The 18,749-nt window shown below is 47.6% G+C and overlaps 1 protein-coding gene across 31 annotated transcripts in view; it reads left to right on the forward strand.

Annotated features, from left to right (window-relative positions):
* The window catches only part of Tacc2 (transforming, acidic coiled-coil containing protein 2), a 211,725-nt gene that overhangs the window by 94,642 nt on the left and 98,334 nt on the right, over positions 1-18,749 (forward strand). For 3 of the 31 annotated variants that reach the window (XM_063263617.1, NM_001004415.3, NM_001004418.3), the window contains one exon: positions 13,448-13,573. The exons of the other annotated variants lie outside the window; for them this stretch is intronic. In XM_063263617.1, the coding sequence (XP_063119687.1) occupies positions 13,448-13,573 (126 nt within the window). The remainder of the gene's footprint in view (positions 1-13,447; positions 13,574-18,749) is intronic. 31 annotated transcript variants of the gene reach the window in all.

Genomic DNA, 18,749 nt, shown 5'->3' on the forward strand with positions numbered 1-18,749 from the left:
GATTCAGGCGTGCCAGTTAAGGGAAAGCAAAGTTCTCAAGACTCTTTTCCCCTGGGGCGGGGAGGGGCAGGGTAGAGATTGCCAAGGATTTAGAAACAAAGACTGAATCTGAGGAGCCCTGCCTCCCATTTTACCAGCTGTGTGACCTTGGAGGAGTCATGAACCATCTAGGAGTCTCTCTTTAATTAATGGCAGGAGTAGTTACCCTGGCCCCTCTGCTTGATGGAGCTGTGAATGCTGGTGAAGCCACATACATGGAGATACTGGCAGACTGTAGAGTGCTTTGCAAAGGAACAGCCACTTTGTTTAGTGTTTTCTACCTCACAGGTGCCTGCTTATTGGCGGTATGTTTCCTGATATCTGCTATAGTCTGTGCTTATTATTTTATTGTTATTAGTTATTGTTGTCAAGTATAAAAGCAAGGGGCCCCACACATTAGGAGCTACTGACTGACCTTGTTGTCTAGGAGCAAGTTTGCCAGGCTCCTTTATGTTTTCTCTAGAGTAGGGACTCAAAGGGTATGGAACCTGACTCTGCTCACAGAGAAGAGATCTGGGTAGAAGGAGACAGGAAGAGAAAGCTGTTGCTCCATTGCTTGACTTCTCCACAAAGTCCATGAGCCATCTCAGTGTCTGTGCCATTTAGATTTAAAAGCACCTGGTTACCACTCTTGGATTTGAGGGCACAGAGGCTTCATTCATACCAATAAGAAGCTTCATCCTTTTCCCTTCTTCCTGGTATTGAGCACAAAGCCCTTCCTTAGCCCCAGACTTCCTGTGGCTTTTGGTTGTCCAGCTCCCCTCTTCTCACAACAGGGGAAGGTCATGTTATGTTACCTCTCCCACCCTGACTGAACTCTGTTCATCTCCCAACTTACTTGGCCTATGAGTCTGTTTTCTAAACATTACCTTACCAGAACCTGAAGATTAGATCTGGTTCTGTGAGGTCCTGCTGGCTTTGGGGCGACTTCCATGGTTTGAGGGAACAATTTGATTTTAAGTTTTATTTCTTTTCTTTTTTTAATGTATATGCATACACTATCATTGTCTTCAGACACACCAGAAGGGGGGCATTGGATGCCCATTACAGATGGCTGTGAGCCATCATGTGGTTGCTGGGAATTGAACTTAGGATCTCTGGAAGAGCAGTCAGTTTTCTTGACCTCTGAGCCATCTCTCCAGCCCCAACAATTTGGAAGAGATGATCCTTCCTGAGGTGATTGCCTTCAAGCCTCAGAGTTCTTGACATTTGGGAAGTGTCCTAGGTTTTTCTTGGTGGCTTCAGCCTTGAAGTGGGCCAAGAGAGGGCCAGTAAAGTTAGTACCAATCAACCTTGTATGACTAATTTTCAGACAAATGCTCCTTAAATGAGTAGTATGTTTACCTGTGGGGTTGAGCAGGAATCTGATCCAGAGATTACAACAGTTATAGGCCCAAAGGAGAAGTCAGGGCTTTTAGAGGAAGCCTAAGTTCTGTTCCCAGGTTATCCTGTGATCTGCCATGTTCAAAGTCTGTCCTTGAGGTCTGACCAGACCCTGCCTCCTATTTCTCTGTGCTCAGCACTTAGAGCTTTGCAGAACATTTCCCCAGTAGTTCTTTGCTGGATCAGGGAATAGATCCTCTCCTCGCTTGGCTTGTGGGAGAAGCATTTACTTCAGTTAAGGACAAATCTTCTTGTGTGACAAGGAGAATACCAAGTCATTTTATTGCTTGTGTGGGTTTTAGAACTAGAGAAAAACCTGTGATTCTGATAGATTTTTATTTTGTTAATTTCAAAGTTGTCTCCTGCCTGCATAAAAATACTGGAGGCTTCTGCCCTGCCTTCAGCTCATTGCTTCTGGGATGGGTTCGTGTTCTCAGCTCAGTCAGGTTAGAAGGGTGCTGGTTCTGGCCTGCCCAAAGAGGCAGTCAGAGAGATCCAGAGGAGATAGCTATCAATATCACCTTGTTTGGGCCACTTTTCTGTATCTGTATGATACACACCTCCTGCTTACTCATGACCCAGGGTGAGATAAGTACCATCCCTTTTTTAGGGATTTTATTGCCTAGACCAGGCTGGCCTGGAATTCACTATGTAGCCCTGCAGTTCAGGCTGGCTTCCAATTCAGTCCTTCTGCCCCCACTCCCCTAATCCTGGGATCGCTGGTATATGCTCCCTCCCGCACTGTGATAACCTATGTTTTTAAACTGTGGTCAAACAAATCACTTGGTGTAAAGTTTTGCATTTTAGCTGTGCTGCTAAGTGTACAGTTCAGCAGTGTTGATGTAGTGATATTGTTGTGTGGTCAGATCTGCAGCATGTCGATCTCTCTCTCTCTCTCTCTCTCTCTCTCTCTCTCTCTCTCTCTCCTTTCTCTGTTAAACAGCTGGGTCCTTGTCCACCTTCTCCACTATCTGACGACCACCATTCTATTTTTGTTTGTATGACTTTTATATATGTATATATATATATATTTTATGTATATATATTTGTTCTTATTCCTTTTCATATTTTGTTGGTTTTGTTTTTGGACAGTCAACTAGCTCAGGCTAGTCTGTAACTCACTGTGTAGCAGAGGATGACCCTGAACCCTTATTCCTCCTGCTGCCGTCCCCCACACCCAGCGCTGGGATTAGCCTGTGTCACTCATTCAGTTCCTTCTGTGCTGGGGATGGATCCCAGGGCTCTGCGCGTGGTATGCAGACACTCTACCAGCTGAGCTACATGCTCAGTACCTTTTCTTGATTTTTCAGATAATGCATTTCATCCTTGTGTTACAGCTTCAGAAACAGGGCCATAACAATTTAATGAGCTTGCCTAAGAGTATGAATGGCTAATAAACAGAGAGCTTTACTCTGGGCTCCACTTGAAGTCCTTGTCTATTCTACCCAATTCCCAGTGACTCCTCCCTTTGAATTCCATGCTTGTATCTCAAGAGAAGCAATGAACCTTTGTATTTGGTGTGCTGGGATCGCAGCATTAGGTGAGATGCTTGACCCGAAAGGCTGGCCCACTCTGCAGGCTATGAATGACCTCAGGAGAAGCAATGGACCTGTGTATTTGGTTTGTTGAGATGCTTGACCTGGAGAGCTGGCCCACTTTGCAGCCTATGAATGACCCTGGCTCTGTGCTGCATTGATCAGGGACACCTATGTTGTTACTCACCTGACTGTGTGGTTACTCTCTGGACCTAGAAGGTTTTATTTCTTAGTCTTTTGAGAAACATGTTGGCTGTTCTCTGTTTATCCTGAGAATAACTTTTCACCTGAGCTTGTCATGAAACCCAGACCTGAGTTCACTAACCAGAAAGGCGTGGGGCCAATAATAGCAGGGTTTTGAGAGATGGTTAAGTTTTCTGTCCAAAGGCTTCCTGCCATCGATGTCCTACCTTCCTTTACCAGGGCATCCTGGGCGACCAGAGCTGAGTCAGCAGGTCACCCTCTGCCTCCTGGTTTAGTCCTCACTCCTGGTGTTGGTCCAAAATGTGGGTACTGCCTGTGTACCCCATGCCATTTTTCAGCTAGGCCAGGGGCTATGCCTCTAGGACCTTTGGGTTTCTGATCATGCTGTCTTTGTATTAGATAGGACCCTCAAGACTAAACAGTTCAAACCTTCATATTGTGGGGGGATGCCTGGGGTCTTGGGAGAGGAAAGGCCTCCTCTGTCCCACTGCTCAGACTTTCTGGAGGGTGGCTCCCAGCTGGTTCTTCTGTACTTCATGTCACTAAATTCTGCTTGAGGTCACCAAAACCTGCATGACCTGGTGCTGAGATCTCAGATATAGAGTTTTGGAGTAGATGAAATGTTTAGTCCGGCGTGGGCTAGGGTGGAGGGATACCTTAGCTCATTCTGTTAATGACACAGTAATGAACAGTTAATGACACAGACTGAATTACAAAGGACAAAAAGGTTTATTTTGATTAGTGGCTCTATTTGAGGTCAAAGAGATGCATCTTGTGATAGCCTTCTCATTGCCACAGTAAAAACCAGTACAGGGCCTCACATGACAAGGGACTGGGAGCATGTGAGAGACCCAGGCAGACTGGCTTTTATAACAGATCCACTCTCAAGGTAATCCATTAATCCATTAGGTGCATAAATGGATTAATCCACTCCTGAGGGCAGAGCTTTAATTAACTCTTACAGGGGCCACCTGGTGCCACCTTTAAATATGTCTGCACTTCAGCTTGAGGTTGAGAGATGAACCATATTCCAGCCATCACTAGAAGCTGCGCTTGCTTGCTCTTTGCGAAGACAGGTCTACACCGTGCCTAGCACATCCTGTGTGCTTGTGAACAGTTATCCCATCACTTGCTACCGTCTGTGCTGTGTTTGTTCTCGATCCCCATTTACTGGTGTCCACACAGTCTGGGAGGAGTGTGTATACCCAGGGAGGCACACTCTTCGGGGAGGAAGGAGGGATCGTGGGCCTGCTATGTTTATGTTGATGGCACATCCTTCTGGACAGGCACCCTGTTGGAGAGATGCTGATAGGACGGCCACTAATGAGTCTGGACGTTGCCTGGGTGATAGATGGGGAGACTGAGTTTTGGGCAGACCTGTCCTAAGACTGCACTGCTCTTTACTGCAGAGGAATGGTTCTGACTAAGGCTGTCTGACTCTACAGTCTTTGCAGTCATTTACCTCCCAAGAGGGGCCAGGTCAGGCATTTTATTTCTTCATCAGCAAAGACCCAGTACTGAAGCCCAGGGCTTTTCAGGAGCAGGAAAAATAAATATGAGGCTTTGAAAAAGCAATTGAGACCTTATAAGAAATGAGAAGCACAGGTCAAAGTTGAAATGAGTAGAAGTTTGGCTTGAAATGTGTGCCAAACATTGCATTATATCAACCTCCTTGAGGCTGTACAGCCTTCTTGGTTCATTCACTCATTCATTCATTCATTCATTCATTCACTGATTCCCATAAACTGACTTTTGTGTCCTGGATTGAGGTTTGATAGTGAAGGGCAATAGTTCCCTCTTTTGTCACTGATGGTCCAGGTTCCCTCTGCACCTGCCGTTTTGTTTTTTCCTGTCTCCTGAGAGGTCTCATGGCTTCTTGCACCCCTCCTGAGCTGTGCCTGTATTTCAGACTGGGCTGTGCTCTTTCCAAGGGAAGACTCCAGAAGATAGCCTGGGCTCCTGAAGGCCATTAGGGCCAGCAGTAAGAGGCCCACATTCCCCAGACCTGGTCTCCTCTTCTACCTTCTGTTAGGCAATATGGCTGCCCTCTTGTCAGGAGTCCTGGGGAATTGCAAACAGGATTTGGCAAAGCTCTGAAATACCGTACACGTTTTTTCTCAAAAAAAAAAAAAAGGTATTTCCTTTTGTTTTAACCAAAGGCCAACTCTTTGCCTTGCTGGACTTGCTTATCTGGGAGTGGAAGTGTCTGTACTCTGCCCTGGAGTCATTCCCACCAGCCACTTTCCCTAGAGCCCAGTGGGAGGCACCTTCTTCCTGTTTGCTCTCTCTGGCCAGACCTCCTGGCTGGCTGTAAGATTTCTAGACTCCTGTCCTTGGCCTCAGCTTGATAGTGTTCCTTGCAAATCGAGAGCATAGGGGTGTGGGATGTTCTCCACACAGGCCCCGCAAGTGGCTGTTCTTATGAAGGAGGCTCTTATGTTCAGGTTAATCTGTTACTAAGTTCATATACCTCAGAGTGTTAGCAACAATAAAAAGATCATTCCTAGACCTTGGTCAAATACCTTAACTGTTAGAGCCTTGTTCCCTGTCTGATCTTAGGCAACTTGATCTTGCTGGTCTAGGAATCCTTGTGCCTGGCCCACAGGAATGCCAGGCCATATTGATCCACTCTCACCTACTAGATCCAGACAAAGCCCAGCCTGGCTTGCCCAGAACCTACTTTAGTGAATACCAACAGAAGCAGAGCAAAGGTCTGTCTACTTCTGTCCACTCCCCGGAGGACATATTTGATCAAGCCTGAGAAGCTTACTCAGGAGTCCTGTAGGAAGGTCACTCCCTGGGTAGGCTCCAGGAGTCATGACACCTTTCCTCTGCCTACTGTGTCATGCTAGTCCTCAGGTTGCCTACAGCTTGGGCATAAGAGTCACAATCAGAGAAGTTTCCATTCTGCTGAGTTCTGACATGCCTTCTGAAACTCAGACAACAGAGGTGAGCTGGCAGCTGTGATTGCGGGAAGCCTTCCGGGGTTCCCTTCAGTGCAGTGAACAGTTTCTGGGGAGTCTAGTCTTGAGTTTATCAAGTTCTGCATTAGCTAACACTGTGCCTCACACCCACGGTCCCATAAGAGGTCTTGGCATGAGAATTGGACTAGTCTGGGTAACATGGTGAGATTAGCATTTTGAAAATGAAGTGAGTTTCTTAGCTTATATGGGGAAAAAGAAGAAGGGATACTTCTGAACCAGGGACCCGGTTGTATGGAGCACAGTTGGTACAGTGCTCTCCTAGTACACATAAAACCCTCAGTTTAATCCCCAGCTACATAAACCTGGCTCCCTAGCACCTGCCTGTAATCCCAGCATGCTGGAGTGGAGGCAGGAGGATCAGGAGTTCTAGGTAAGGTCATCCTCCCTGATGGGTAGTTTCAGGCCAGCCTGGACTCCAGGAGATTCCATCTCAGAAGAAAACAAAACAATTTAAAAAGAAAAAAGTAGCAGTGCCAATAACAACATACAGAACTCCAGGGAACCCTAGCGTACGCTATTAGTCAGAATGATGTAAACTTACTTAAGTTCCCCAAACTTCCTTTAAAGATAAATAAATAATCTAGAATCCTTGTTGAAGATAAGTCACTAATGACATGGGAAGTCCAAAGTTTATGTGTGAGGCTTGTAGTTTAGAGCTTCCAGATCACTCAATGATCAGATCGTAGCTGGTCCCTGATCACCTCTGTCACTCCCACAGCCCGGGTGGACGCCTGGAAGCCACCCCCCATTGCAGTGGCTTGCATGCTATCCAGCCTTACCTGGCTCCTAAGTAGTCCCAGAGCTCTTACTGGGGCTTTCTCACCAGAGAGTCCTCCCTATTCTTACTCTTTGCAGCAGTAGGACTGTTACTTTTGAAATGTCCCGCCTCTCGCCTGCGGGTGGTGATATCGACATTCTTGTCGCCCCAAGACTCCAGGTTCATGCCTTATCTCCTGACCTTCTGAGGCCTCTCAGAACCTAGCCTCAGCTCTCCACCTTAACTTCCCTGCTCTCCTCACAACCCATGCTGCCCATCAGAGCCAGATGAGGCGCCTTGCTGGTGCAGGGCCTGCTGGAAGGCCTTGTTTATCTGCTGCTGTGCACATTGATCACCATTTTAGAAAAGCCGTGAGAACAGTGCAAAGAACGCCCACCCGCGCTCCCTTCACCCAAATTCTCCAGCCACTGATATTTTCCCAAGTAGGTTCTGTCACTCTATCTATCAATGTATCTATTCCTAGTCTCTCTGAGTCATTCAAGAACAACTTGCATGAGGTTGCCCCCTCCCAAACCTAAAGCTTAAATCCTCTCGAGCTCCAGCATACCTGTCCCCTAGACGGCAGCATCACCCTCTGGCATGATGCCAATGCGGCCATCCACTGGAGGAGCACTGGCCAGTCCTCAGAATCCACTTAGCATCACCACCTCTGACCGTGTCCCATCAGATCCAGGCTGCAGTCCTACGCTGGACCCTGTGTCACACCACCAACTCTCTTTCAGTCTAGAATCCTGCTTTATTATCTTACCCAGTTTCCCAGGACCTTGAAGAGCACAGGTGTTTCATGATGTGGGAAGCCCCTCAGCCTCTCCCCGTCTATGAGCAGACTAAGTGGTTCTCTTGGAGCAGGGAATCTTCAGAGGGGAAGCTGGGCCTTCATCGTGGTGGCAGGAATACCTGGCAAAGCTGGAGCCTACCAGACCTCTCCACTACAAAGCCATCCCTTTTCATTCTGTGACCACATGGTATTAGAGGACGCATAGAGACCAGACTGCCTTTACTTCTTTATGCCTCCACGCCCCCTGCCTTAGCATCCTCCCACCGCCCCTGCCTGGCCTGCACTCGCCTCCTTCATGATGGGCCCTTAGTGACTGCGTCTTTGTTTCCACCATTCCTCATACACACCAGACACTAGAAGGCCTTCCTTTCTCCTTGTCATCATGTCTGTCACGTGGATACAGGCATCATTACTTTAATTGGATGGACTGTTTTCTTTTGTTACTTCTTTTAGCTTTTATTTCATGTGTATGGGTGTTTTGCTCACATGTATGACTATGCACATGCGTGCACAGTTCCCTCAGAGGCCCTTGGATCGCAAGACACTAGAGTTACAGCTCATTGTGAGCCGCCATGTGGGTGCTGGGAATTGAACCCCAGTCCACTGGAAGAACAACCAGTGCTTTTAACCACTGAACCATCTCTCTAGGTCCCATATTTTCCTCTTTGAGGTCCAAGTAACCCAAGGTTTGGCTAATGGCAGTCCCTTTGAGGTTATTATTACATCCTTTTGACGGAACCTTTCTCAAGAGAGGGAGCTGGGAAATAGGATGAATATGTGCTTCTCTCTACACAGGCACACACATGCATGCACACGTATGCACGGGCACACAAGTCTCTCTACCCCTATTCCAGATTAACCGATAATCTCTGACCACCGCCTAACGCTGTTTTCCTTTCTTTTTCCTCCAGCCCAATTGCATTTTGTACACGCAGAGCCTCTTCTCGTGAGAGCCTGGCTTGTGCTGCCTTTGATCTTGCTATTACTGTTTCTTGGCTGTTCTCCCTGTGCTGACGACTTCCTTAGGACCCTGGGCCTCGCTTTGTTGTCCTTGGCCGGCCTCCTCTGCACCACCCTTCTCCTCTGAGGAAGAGAAGGAAAGCCAGTGGTTTTATAACCACCCAGAGAGGGAGAAAGGGAGCGAACTTATTTGGTCATGTGGTGCCGAGGATGCAACCTCACACTAGCTGCACTCCAGCCCGAGAAACTGTCGTTAGTTTGCAGGAGTCTTTGCACACGTGGTCCCAGTGATGCCCTTTGCTTGTTTCAGCTATTCCTAGAATATTCCTAGAACCTGGCCAGATCACTCTGGCCTGCAAGAATCCTGTATTTCTGTGACAGTGTGTTCCTCTGGTACCCCATTGTTAGGGTCTGACTGTGTTCCTCCAAATTCATATGTCCAGACCCTGTTTTACTTAGGGTTACTATCGCTCTGCTGAAACACTACCATATCTGAAAGCAACTTGGGAAGACAAGGTTAATTGGCTCACATATCCTGAGTTCTAGTCCTTTGAGGGAAGCTATGACAGGAAGAACTAACTGGGAGGGGACCTGGAGGCAGGAGCTGATGCGGAGACTGTGAAGGGTTACTGGCCTGCTCCCCAAGGTTTGTTCAGGCTGCTTTTTTATAGATGGAGGACCATCAGCCCAGGGATGGCCCTACCCACAATGCACCGGGCTCTCCCACATAAGTTACTGACTGTGAAAGTGCTCTGCAGGTTTCCTTGCTGCCCTGTCTTATGTTTCATCTGGACTCCCTCCTAGCCATGACATTTGTAAATGACATTCTCGTCAAGCTGACATAAAAACTAGCCTGCACAGACCTGAAGGCTCAAGGGTGGTTGGTGGCATTAGGAGGTGGGGACTTGGGGAGGTGGCAGGCGTGAGGGTGAAGTTTCATGAATGGGAATGAAAGGAAGGAGTTCCCTGCCCACTTCTGCCAGACGAGCTGGCACAAACTGTGAGTGGAGCCTGGAGAAGGACTCTAGTTAGACCCCAGACCCACCGGCTTTGATTGGGAAATCTCAGCCTCCAGAAGGTTGAGAGAAATAGAGCTCTCCCACACTAATTACTGATTGTGAAAATGCACTACAGGACATCAGCCTCTGGGCATCTGTTAGAGCGGCCTAACACACTAAGATATCGCACCTGAGACACTGTTCTTTGGATTTTGAATTTGCCTTGCTCTGGATTAGCCGGTCAACCTGGAGTGTATGGTCCCATGTGATTCGCTCGTGCCCACAGGGATCATGGTGGAGCATGGATGGACTATAGAATGTGGAGCCCAAGGTTGGCCCTTTCACACTAGACCATGAGCACCTTCCTCCTGGAGGCAAGGGCCCTTGCCACCTCAGTCTCTGTGTTGGCGTGTCACAGCCTTGTGGAAAAGCACTTGTTGATTAAAAGCTCCCCACACATTCCAGTGACCACTTAACTTTTGCTGCCTAGGTTTGCAGGGATCGCCCAACAGCTGGTGGTAGCAGCTGATGGTTGAACTCTCTAACCAAAATTTGCTCCCTGAAAAATATTTCAGTCATTCTAAACTCAAGTGTTCCTGCTAGTAGAATTTAAAAAGCTCTCATAGCTTCAGGTAGTAGGTCTGTGAAATAATGTTTGTTTGTTTGTTTTTTTTTAATTAAAAAAATCTTTGGAAACAGAATCTTTTTATGTAGACTTTACTCTCCTGGAACTCATTATTATATAGGCTGGCACTGAACTCACAGAGATCTGCTGAAGAAATGGTTTTAGATTATTCTTTTGTTTTATGTGTGTAAGTGCTTTTCCCGTGTGCATGTATATATACCACATTGGTGCCTGGGGCCTACAGAGGCCAGAAGAGGGCATTGAATTCCCTGGAACTGAAGTTACAGATGGTTACAAGCTACCCAGGTGGGTGCTGGGAGCAGAGCCCAGGTCCTCTGGAAGAGCAGCCAGTGCTCTTAACCGCTGAGCTGTCTCTCCAGCCCCTGAAGAAATATTTTATAAGAAGCTCTCTAACTGTCCAGAAATCAACTTAGTTCCATCCAAAGCTGTCTGAAGCTTAACTAGATCACCAGGAAGTGAGCCAGGAATTTGGTAGAAGTGCACCTGCACATGTGCACACATGCACAGATATTTAGCGATTATTGCCTCTGGTTCAGCTTATTGTAGATGCAGAGATATGTGTATTTCAAATCGTATTTTATTTTTTGTACAAGAGGTTGTTAGACCACTACAGGGAGCTCGTTTACACTTGTTGGGCACATCGTTCTCACATCTTTAGTCTGTAGCATATCAAAGCAGAGAGCTGTGCACACAGTAGGAAGAGGGAGGCCGGTTGTGGTGGCGCACACCGGTAGGATTTGCTGAAGGAGGCAGAGGCAGGAGGATCACGAGTTCGAGGCCAGCATGGGCTACACACATTTGGGTTGGGGATTTGGCTCAGTGGTAGAGCACTTGCCTAGCAAGTGCTAGGCCCTGGGTTTGGTCCCCAGCTCCGGGGGGGGGGGGGGAGGGAGAAAAGGAAGAGGGAGGTGACTTAGGAAGCAGGGATAAGGTATGTGACTGGATTGAGGAGCCCTGTGGGATGGTGCAACCCAGGTCTTCACTCTTACACATAGGAAAGCTGAAGTCCCGAGGAGTCACCTGGCGGAGATCCCAGGGTGGGGCTGCTCTGGACTCCAACCCTCTTGACAGCATTGGCAGTTAACTCTGTGAGTGTAATAGCATATTTGCTCACTAATGTCAGAGCCGATGAGGATATTAGTGACGATGTCATCCAGAAGATATTTATGTTGAGAAAACTTAGGGAAGTGTCAGTATTCTTTGAAAAATGTCATGCCACCATCTGTGTGGGTGGATGTCTGTTTTTGGAATCTTCTCTCTTGGTCCTTCATTTTCTCTGGTGATGCCTAATGAATGAATGTGGGTGTGTTTCTGCCTCAGAAAGAGGTGGGCAAGTCCTCAGAGAGGACGCCATGAACCCCAGGAGTCGTGTAGGTCCGATGGTACCCATGTCATAAAACAGTAAGACAAGGAGCAAAGTTATTCTCTGACATTTAAAATCTTTCTTAAGTATATCTTCTTATCTACATTGATTATACTAGTGGCATTCTCTCAGCATGGATCCAGAGAACAGGGCCCATGGGATGGCTCAGCTGCAGAAGGCAGCTGCTGCCAAGCCTAATGACCAGTCCATCCCCAGGCCCCACACTGCAAGCTGTGTTCTCACTGCATGTGTGTGCACACACGCACATAAGATGGATAACAATTATGATTAAATGTTCTTTGAAGGAACTGGAAAACAGGGGGAGCATTTGGGATGTAAAGAAAGAAAGATTAGAAAAGGGTATCAAATCTGTGACCAAGGTTAAGACACTGAACTTGAGAGAAAGAATTGTATTGCTAACACCTCGGCATAGACTCTACCTTGCTTGCTGGCTCGTTCAGACTTGTTATGTGCCTTGCTGCACACAGACATGCAAAGCTCAATCATGAGGCTGTAGTTTACTTTTCCTGTTTTCAGTTAACAACGGTAATATTTCCACCTAGATACGTAAAGGTCTACCACTATTAAACCGTGGTAAAGGAATTTTTGTGGCTGTGCCTTCTCTGGTAGACTGATCCCACTGTTGGGCATTTTGGCCACCTCTGGTTGCTTCTGCTGCTGTGACCACAATCTCCTTGCTCTCAGCCGTTATCATCTCTTAAAATAGCATCTTGGGAAGACCATGATGTGTCAAAGGAAGCAGAGTCTTCTATGACGTTTTGCGTGTGCTGCCAAAACTCCCAGGCTGTTTTTCTTCTCTAACTTCTTAATATTTAGAAAGTTGATCATGTCCATAATTTAGGAGTCTCCAAGTTGTAACCCACCAAAGCTCTCTAGCATCCTGGCCATTCCTCTCCCTCCAAGCTGGCTCCCTTTTTTCTCTTCCTCTATGACCTCTCTGACGCTTGTGTGTAGCCATGGGGCACTAGCATCTGCCCCAGAGGAATTGGAATGGCGGGTGGGACCCATAGAGAATAGTGACGCACGGATGTACATATGGACTGTTCGCTAGTATCTAGAATGTAGTTTCAGAGAATTCCCTGGACCCTCCCACTCTCACTCTTGCACATGCCAAGGGCCCTGATTGGTGGCTGAACATTCAGAAGCCTCAGATTAGTCCTTTGGCTGAAAGCCAAGTCCTTGTTTGTCCACCTGGTCTTGCGATCTGCCTCCTGTCCCTTTCTCCCCTCCTTTGTCCACGCTCCAATGACAGTGACCTTTTGCTGTTCTGCAGAACGTCCAGCTCCTTCCTAATCATGACTTTCCAATATAGCCATGGCTGTCTTCACTGTTGGCCGTTTACTGCTCTCTTACTCCTCCACCTGCCCAGCCTGGTGTGGTGATGGGGAAGGGCGGCTGCTGAGGTCAGGCTTGAGTTACTCCACCTGTCTGTGCCTTTGTTTCTAAGTGGCGATAAACCAAAACACTGCGGCATCCCAGAGGGGTTGCTTGACTCCTGTTTCTGACAGCATCTGTAAATGCTAACCTCCTCCTACTGGTTTCTGTCTTACTTGTTGGAAGCCAGGGATAGAGCTCCCTCACTTCCTGGACCAGCACTGTCTATGGTCCATCTGTATGAAGCACAGACATCACCTTCCTGCTACAGAAAGGGAGTGTGAGCCCTGCCCAGAGCCAGATGTTAAGACGAATTTACATCTTCTGGGAACTTTCTGAGTTACTTGAGGTCCCCCCCCCCACCTTTTTTTAAAATTTCTATAGCATCCCTGGAACCAATGATGTCATCCAGTCAGCTGCTCCCGAAGACCTGGGACACCCACCCTTAGCTGATTCTTCCCGCTATGGTGTTACTGTCAGCTCAGTCTCTACACATCTGACAGTCCAGAGGTACAGTAGAAACATGGCTGGGGCCGGCTGAGGCTCCATGGGTGTTTCTCCTCTTCCCTCATCCCGTACACCCACTCACTTCTCGAAGTGTCTGTACACCTGTTCTAAGCACAGCGGGTATGTGCCAGGGCTTAGCCTCTTGTGTCATTAGTTATACTCTGACAGGACCCTGGAAGCCCACCAGAGAGAGTGCACATGCTGTTTTGGGACATGGTGTAGGGAGCTAGGCACCTGCGGCTGCCTGGGACACCAGCTGAGCCAGCCTCTTGTTTTTTTATGTCTTTGGGTGCTGATCAGAGGATGGAGGAGTCAGCAGTGCCGGGAAGAGGAGCCAGGTTCCTCAGCTCCCAGGAACCAGCCCTCAGCCCCACCTCCTGTCCTGCTGCCTCCTGCAATCCCTTTCTCCTTGCCCTTCATACCCCAGTTTTTTGCTACTTAGTCCTTGGCCTGGAATCTGCTTCATTTCTCTTTTGCCTGCAGCATTTGCATTTAGACCAGACTTGGTCTGTAGTGGCCTTGAGACTTGGTAAACACACACACACACACACACACACATGCTTACACACACACACACTTACACACTCACACACACTCACATGCAGATGCACACACACACTCACATGCAGATGCACACACTCACACACACTCACTCATACACACACTCACATGCACATGCAAACACATACACACACACACACGCACACAGGCACACATACTTACCTCTCTATATAAGTAATTACAAAGTGCACAGTCATATTAACACTCTGCAGTGGTTACATTTCTTGTTGCTTTGATGGATACCTGATAAAAGCAACTCACAGGACAAAGGGCTTACTTTGGCTCACAGTTTGAGGGTACAGGGAAGGTAGTAGAGCAATGGGACCATAAAACAGCTGGTTCTATGGGGGAAGCAGAAATAGAAGAATTCTGGAGCTCTGCTTCTTTCTCTACTGGGGCAGGACCACCCACAGTTAGGGTGGCTCTTCCCCCTTCCAGACATGCCCAGAGACTTGTCTCCTAGGTGGTTCTAGATCCTGTCATGTTGATGCTATTCGCTGTCATAGTCTCTGACTGTACATATTTTAATTTATATTAGGAGAGCAGTTGCGTTTTGCCAGATCTTGTATAGCACTGGGGAAAGCTAGGTAAGCAGGACTTGCATCCTGGAGCTTGTACCTGGGGTCTCTTCCTCTCAGGAGCTTTCCTCTAAACTCAGCTGCCGCCTCCCTCTGTGTCACTGCCCTTTCCAGAAGTCTCTAATCAGACTTCCCTGCACCAGAGTCCACTTGTCTTCATGACTCTTGCATGGAATGGAGCCAGGGGGATGTTGTGATGTGTCAACGACTGGAGGAGAGGACCAGGAAACCCACTGTCTACTTACCTGTGTCATACGTGTACTAACCCCTCCCTGGCTGCATCTCTCAGGGTACTGGTGATAGGCAGGTAGCTGGCCACGTAGGGGAAGCCCTTTCACTGGGGAATCTGCTTGGTGCAGGAACACTAGAAGGGGGAGAGAAACAGAACCAGAGATATCCCGGCAGGTGAGCATTGGCCTGGGATTTCAATGTTCTCCTGATGACGGGAGTCGGCTGAGGTCCTTAATTACATATACATTGAACTCGAGGTATATAGAAGGTACCCGTGAGGAGCATTGTCACCCTTCTCCCTGCCTCTCTGCTTTCCTATCTCAGTGATGCTCCAACTTGCTGACCCCCAGAGTTTTAGGAAGGTCCAGGATCTACTAGCTAGAGCCATGGGTACGAATACCAACCTGAGTGAAGCCAGGAAAGGAGTTTTATTTACTCTTTTGGTGTTTCTGTATTACAGTTGGGGCAAGGCAGATATGCAGACACCTTGGTCAGAAGATGAACAAAGTGCATGGTTAGATGTCATACAGGGGAACTGAAGTGCATCAGGGGGTGTGATCTGTTCTTCTGAGGCCCCGTCTCTGTCCAAGGACAATCCTTTTAAACGGCTTGTCCCAGACCTCTTTTCGCCTAGGACACAGTAGGATGGCTGTGTGTGCCATTCTGAGTGGATCTATGGATCCCCTCAAAAGCCACGGACGATAGGGTAATGTTCCAACTGCATCTCACTAGAGTACAGACCAAGATTGCAGAAATGTTAACAGGCTCAGACCATACGTCAGCCATGTTGAAACAGGTGTGTTCTGCTGCACAGCCATGCTCCTAGCCCCATTCCTGGCAGATGTCACTTCCAATGTTGACTGTGAGTAACCATGGATGCAGGAAGGCGTGGGGGTAAGAATGGTGCCGATGACTAGGCCAGCTTCCTGGTTTTATCTCTCAGAGGAAGGACAGCTGGAACCCGGGCAGGGAGCTGACAGGAGCCAAAGAGCAGGGAAACATTCAACTAAAGAGAAGCCAGCGGGAGCATGAACGTTGGTGCAGGAGGAGATCATGGCTAGGTTGGTGGGTAAGAGACAGTTACAATAGGAACATCCAGCCATTGGTTGGTTCCACTTTGGTCATCCAACATGATAAACTATTGTCATAAAATATAGTTGGGGTTGGGGATTTAGCTCAGTGGTAGAGCGCTTGCCTAGGAAGCGCAAGGCCCTGGGTTCGGTCCCCAGCTCCAAAAAAAAAGAACAACAACAAAAAAATATATATAGTCAACTCATTATTTAGTCAGTGTTTGTGAATTTGACTCTCCTCTGGAGTCAAATTGTGATTGATAACTCCAGAGTCAATACTGATGGTTCCTTCTCAGTCCTGTCTTCAGAGCAATGAAACTGGGAGTCACCCAACATGGGTGTTTTCAGCAGTTCACGGTCCTCTCTCATGCTGTGAACATGTGACCTCTTTTTTTAAAAATGTATTTATTATGTACACAGAGTTCTGCCTGCAGGCCAGTAGAGGACATCAGATCCCATTACAGATGGTTGTGAGCCACCATGTAGTTGCTGGGAACTGAACTCCGGACCTCTGGAAGAGCAGTCAGCGTTCTTAACCTCTGAGCCATCTCTCCAGCCCGAACATGTGACTTTTTGTGGCATATTTGAAACCCTCTGTGCTCTTGTTGGTGATCTTGTTGTTTAGAGCAACCCCTATATGCAATGTTGAAGTACTCGGAGGCCTGAGTGGGCTCGGTGAAGAAAATATGGGCGTTCCTGGGGCTTTGTTCTGTCTGGCAGGAGTTAATGCTGCTGTATGAGAAGGGGGATAGTAGATCAGAGTGTGACCTAGGATGCTTTTAAATAGAAGTACACACACACACACACACACACACACACACACACACACACACACAAGGTTGTGTTTTGATAGAGTGACTCATCAGTGTCTGCCCAGAGGCTCTCAGGAAGAGAGCATCTCCCCTCATCGCCCCCGGGATGGTTCAGTCTTGGTTATCTCATGTTTGTGGGCTTCGTAGAACACTGCTGTGAATGACAAGCAACCAATGGACTAACCTCTGCTCAGCTGTTGGAGTGGCTAAGAAGTGTGTCCTAGCGGGTGTGGTAGTAGCTTTAACCTCAAAAGTGACCCTCTGCCCCTCCTTGCTCCGGGAAGGACAGACAGAATGGAAGAAATGGTGTAGAGAGCTTAGTCTGTCTTCCTGCAGAAACAAGGCTTGCTGTTTGTCCAACTTGTTGTGCACCACTGTTCTCAGAGAGAAGTGAGCACATTTACTCTCCTGGTCAGGGTATCAGTGACAGAGCAAAGTGGAACGGCCCAAGTCCAGGTTGGTGAATCACTGAATTTACTGAGGTTACATCAGGGAATGGGTGAGGGGTTACAGGAGTAGAAATGACTCAGAGACAGCTGCATCAGCAAAGCAGCCCAGTCTGGGTGACACCTCACGAAAGCTAGAAACTTGGAGCATACTACAGCCTGCAGATGGGATGGGCTTACCCAACGCTCTTCTGGGCAGCTCAGCCTGTCTGGGCATCTTTCTGCTGTCCTTGCTGCATACAGATACTTGAGGAATCTGCTCAGTTTCAGGGACTTCTGAACCTTTTGAATTATCTATTTCCTGCAGGATGGGATGTTTCATCTAGGGCAGTAGTTCTCAACCCCCTAATGCTATGACCCTTCAATACGGCTCCTCATATTGTGTTGACCCCTAACTATAAAATTGTTTTGGTTGGTACCTCATAGCTGTGGTTTTATTACTGTTAGGTATCATAATGTAATATCTGATATGCAGGACACCTGACATGTGACCCCTGTGAAAGGGACATTTGATCCCTCAAAGGGGTCTTGACCCATGGGTTGAGAGCCAGTGCTTTAGAACATCCTTGCTACAATGGTTTTATTTTTGAGGAGATGGCTGCACAACAATCTGAAATGAAAAACTCTTTAAAAAGTATTTCTCCTTTTCGAGACAAGATCTCACCATGGAGCCCTGGAGGTCCATCAGGGCTGTCCTTAAATTCAGAGATCAAACCACCTCTGTCTCCTGAGCGCTAAGATTAAAGGAATGCACCACCACACTCAGCTTAAAAATGTTTTTTTAAAGATTTTTTTATTAAAAAAATATATATGTATCTGTGCATATGCTGTGTGTATACAGGTGCCCTTAGACACCGAAAGAGAGATTTGGATCTCCTAGAGCTGGCATTACAGGAAGTTGTCAGCCACCTGGCAGGGATGCTGGGAACTGAACTCTCAAGTCCTCTGCCAGGGGGTCAAGCACTCTTAACTGCTGAGCCACCTGTCCAATTCAAGCTAAATTTTAAGTGTTTTTTTTTTTTTTTTCTATTCTTTTTTTCGGAGCTGGGGATCGAACCCAGGGCCTTGCGCTTGCTAGGCAAGCGCTCTACCACTGAGCCAAATCCCCAACCCCATTTTAAGTGTTTTTAAAAAGATGTTGAAGGGTCCAGCAAGATGGCTCGGTGGATAAAAGTGGGCCCAATGGCCTTTCAATTCCCTATGACCTTCATGGTGGAGGACGAAAATTTGGCCCCTACAAGTTGTTCTCTGACCTCTATACTCACAACATGTATACATTGTGTACATGTGCTTGTGTGTGTGCGTGCACACACACACGTAATAAAACTTCTTAAGGAAAAGTAAAAAGGATTTTTAGAGAAAATGGAACCAGGTGCAGCGACTCATGCCTGAGATCCCAGCAGAGCAGGAGGTCAGCTACGTTGAAAGTTTAGGCCTGTATGAAGCAGTCTTAAAGATTTTAAAAAAGAGGGAGAGAAGAG

Source organism: Rattus norvegicus, chromosome 1 (assembly GCF_036323735.1).
Source record: "Rattus norvegicus strain BN/NHsdMcwi chromosome 1, GRCr8, whole genome shotgun sequence".
NCBI lineage: Eukaryota > Metazoa > Chordata > Mammalia > Rodentia > Muridae > Rattus > Rattus norvegicus.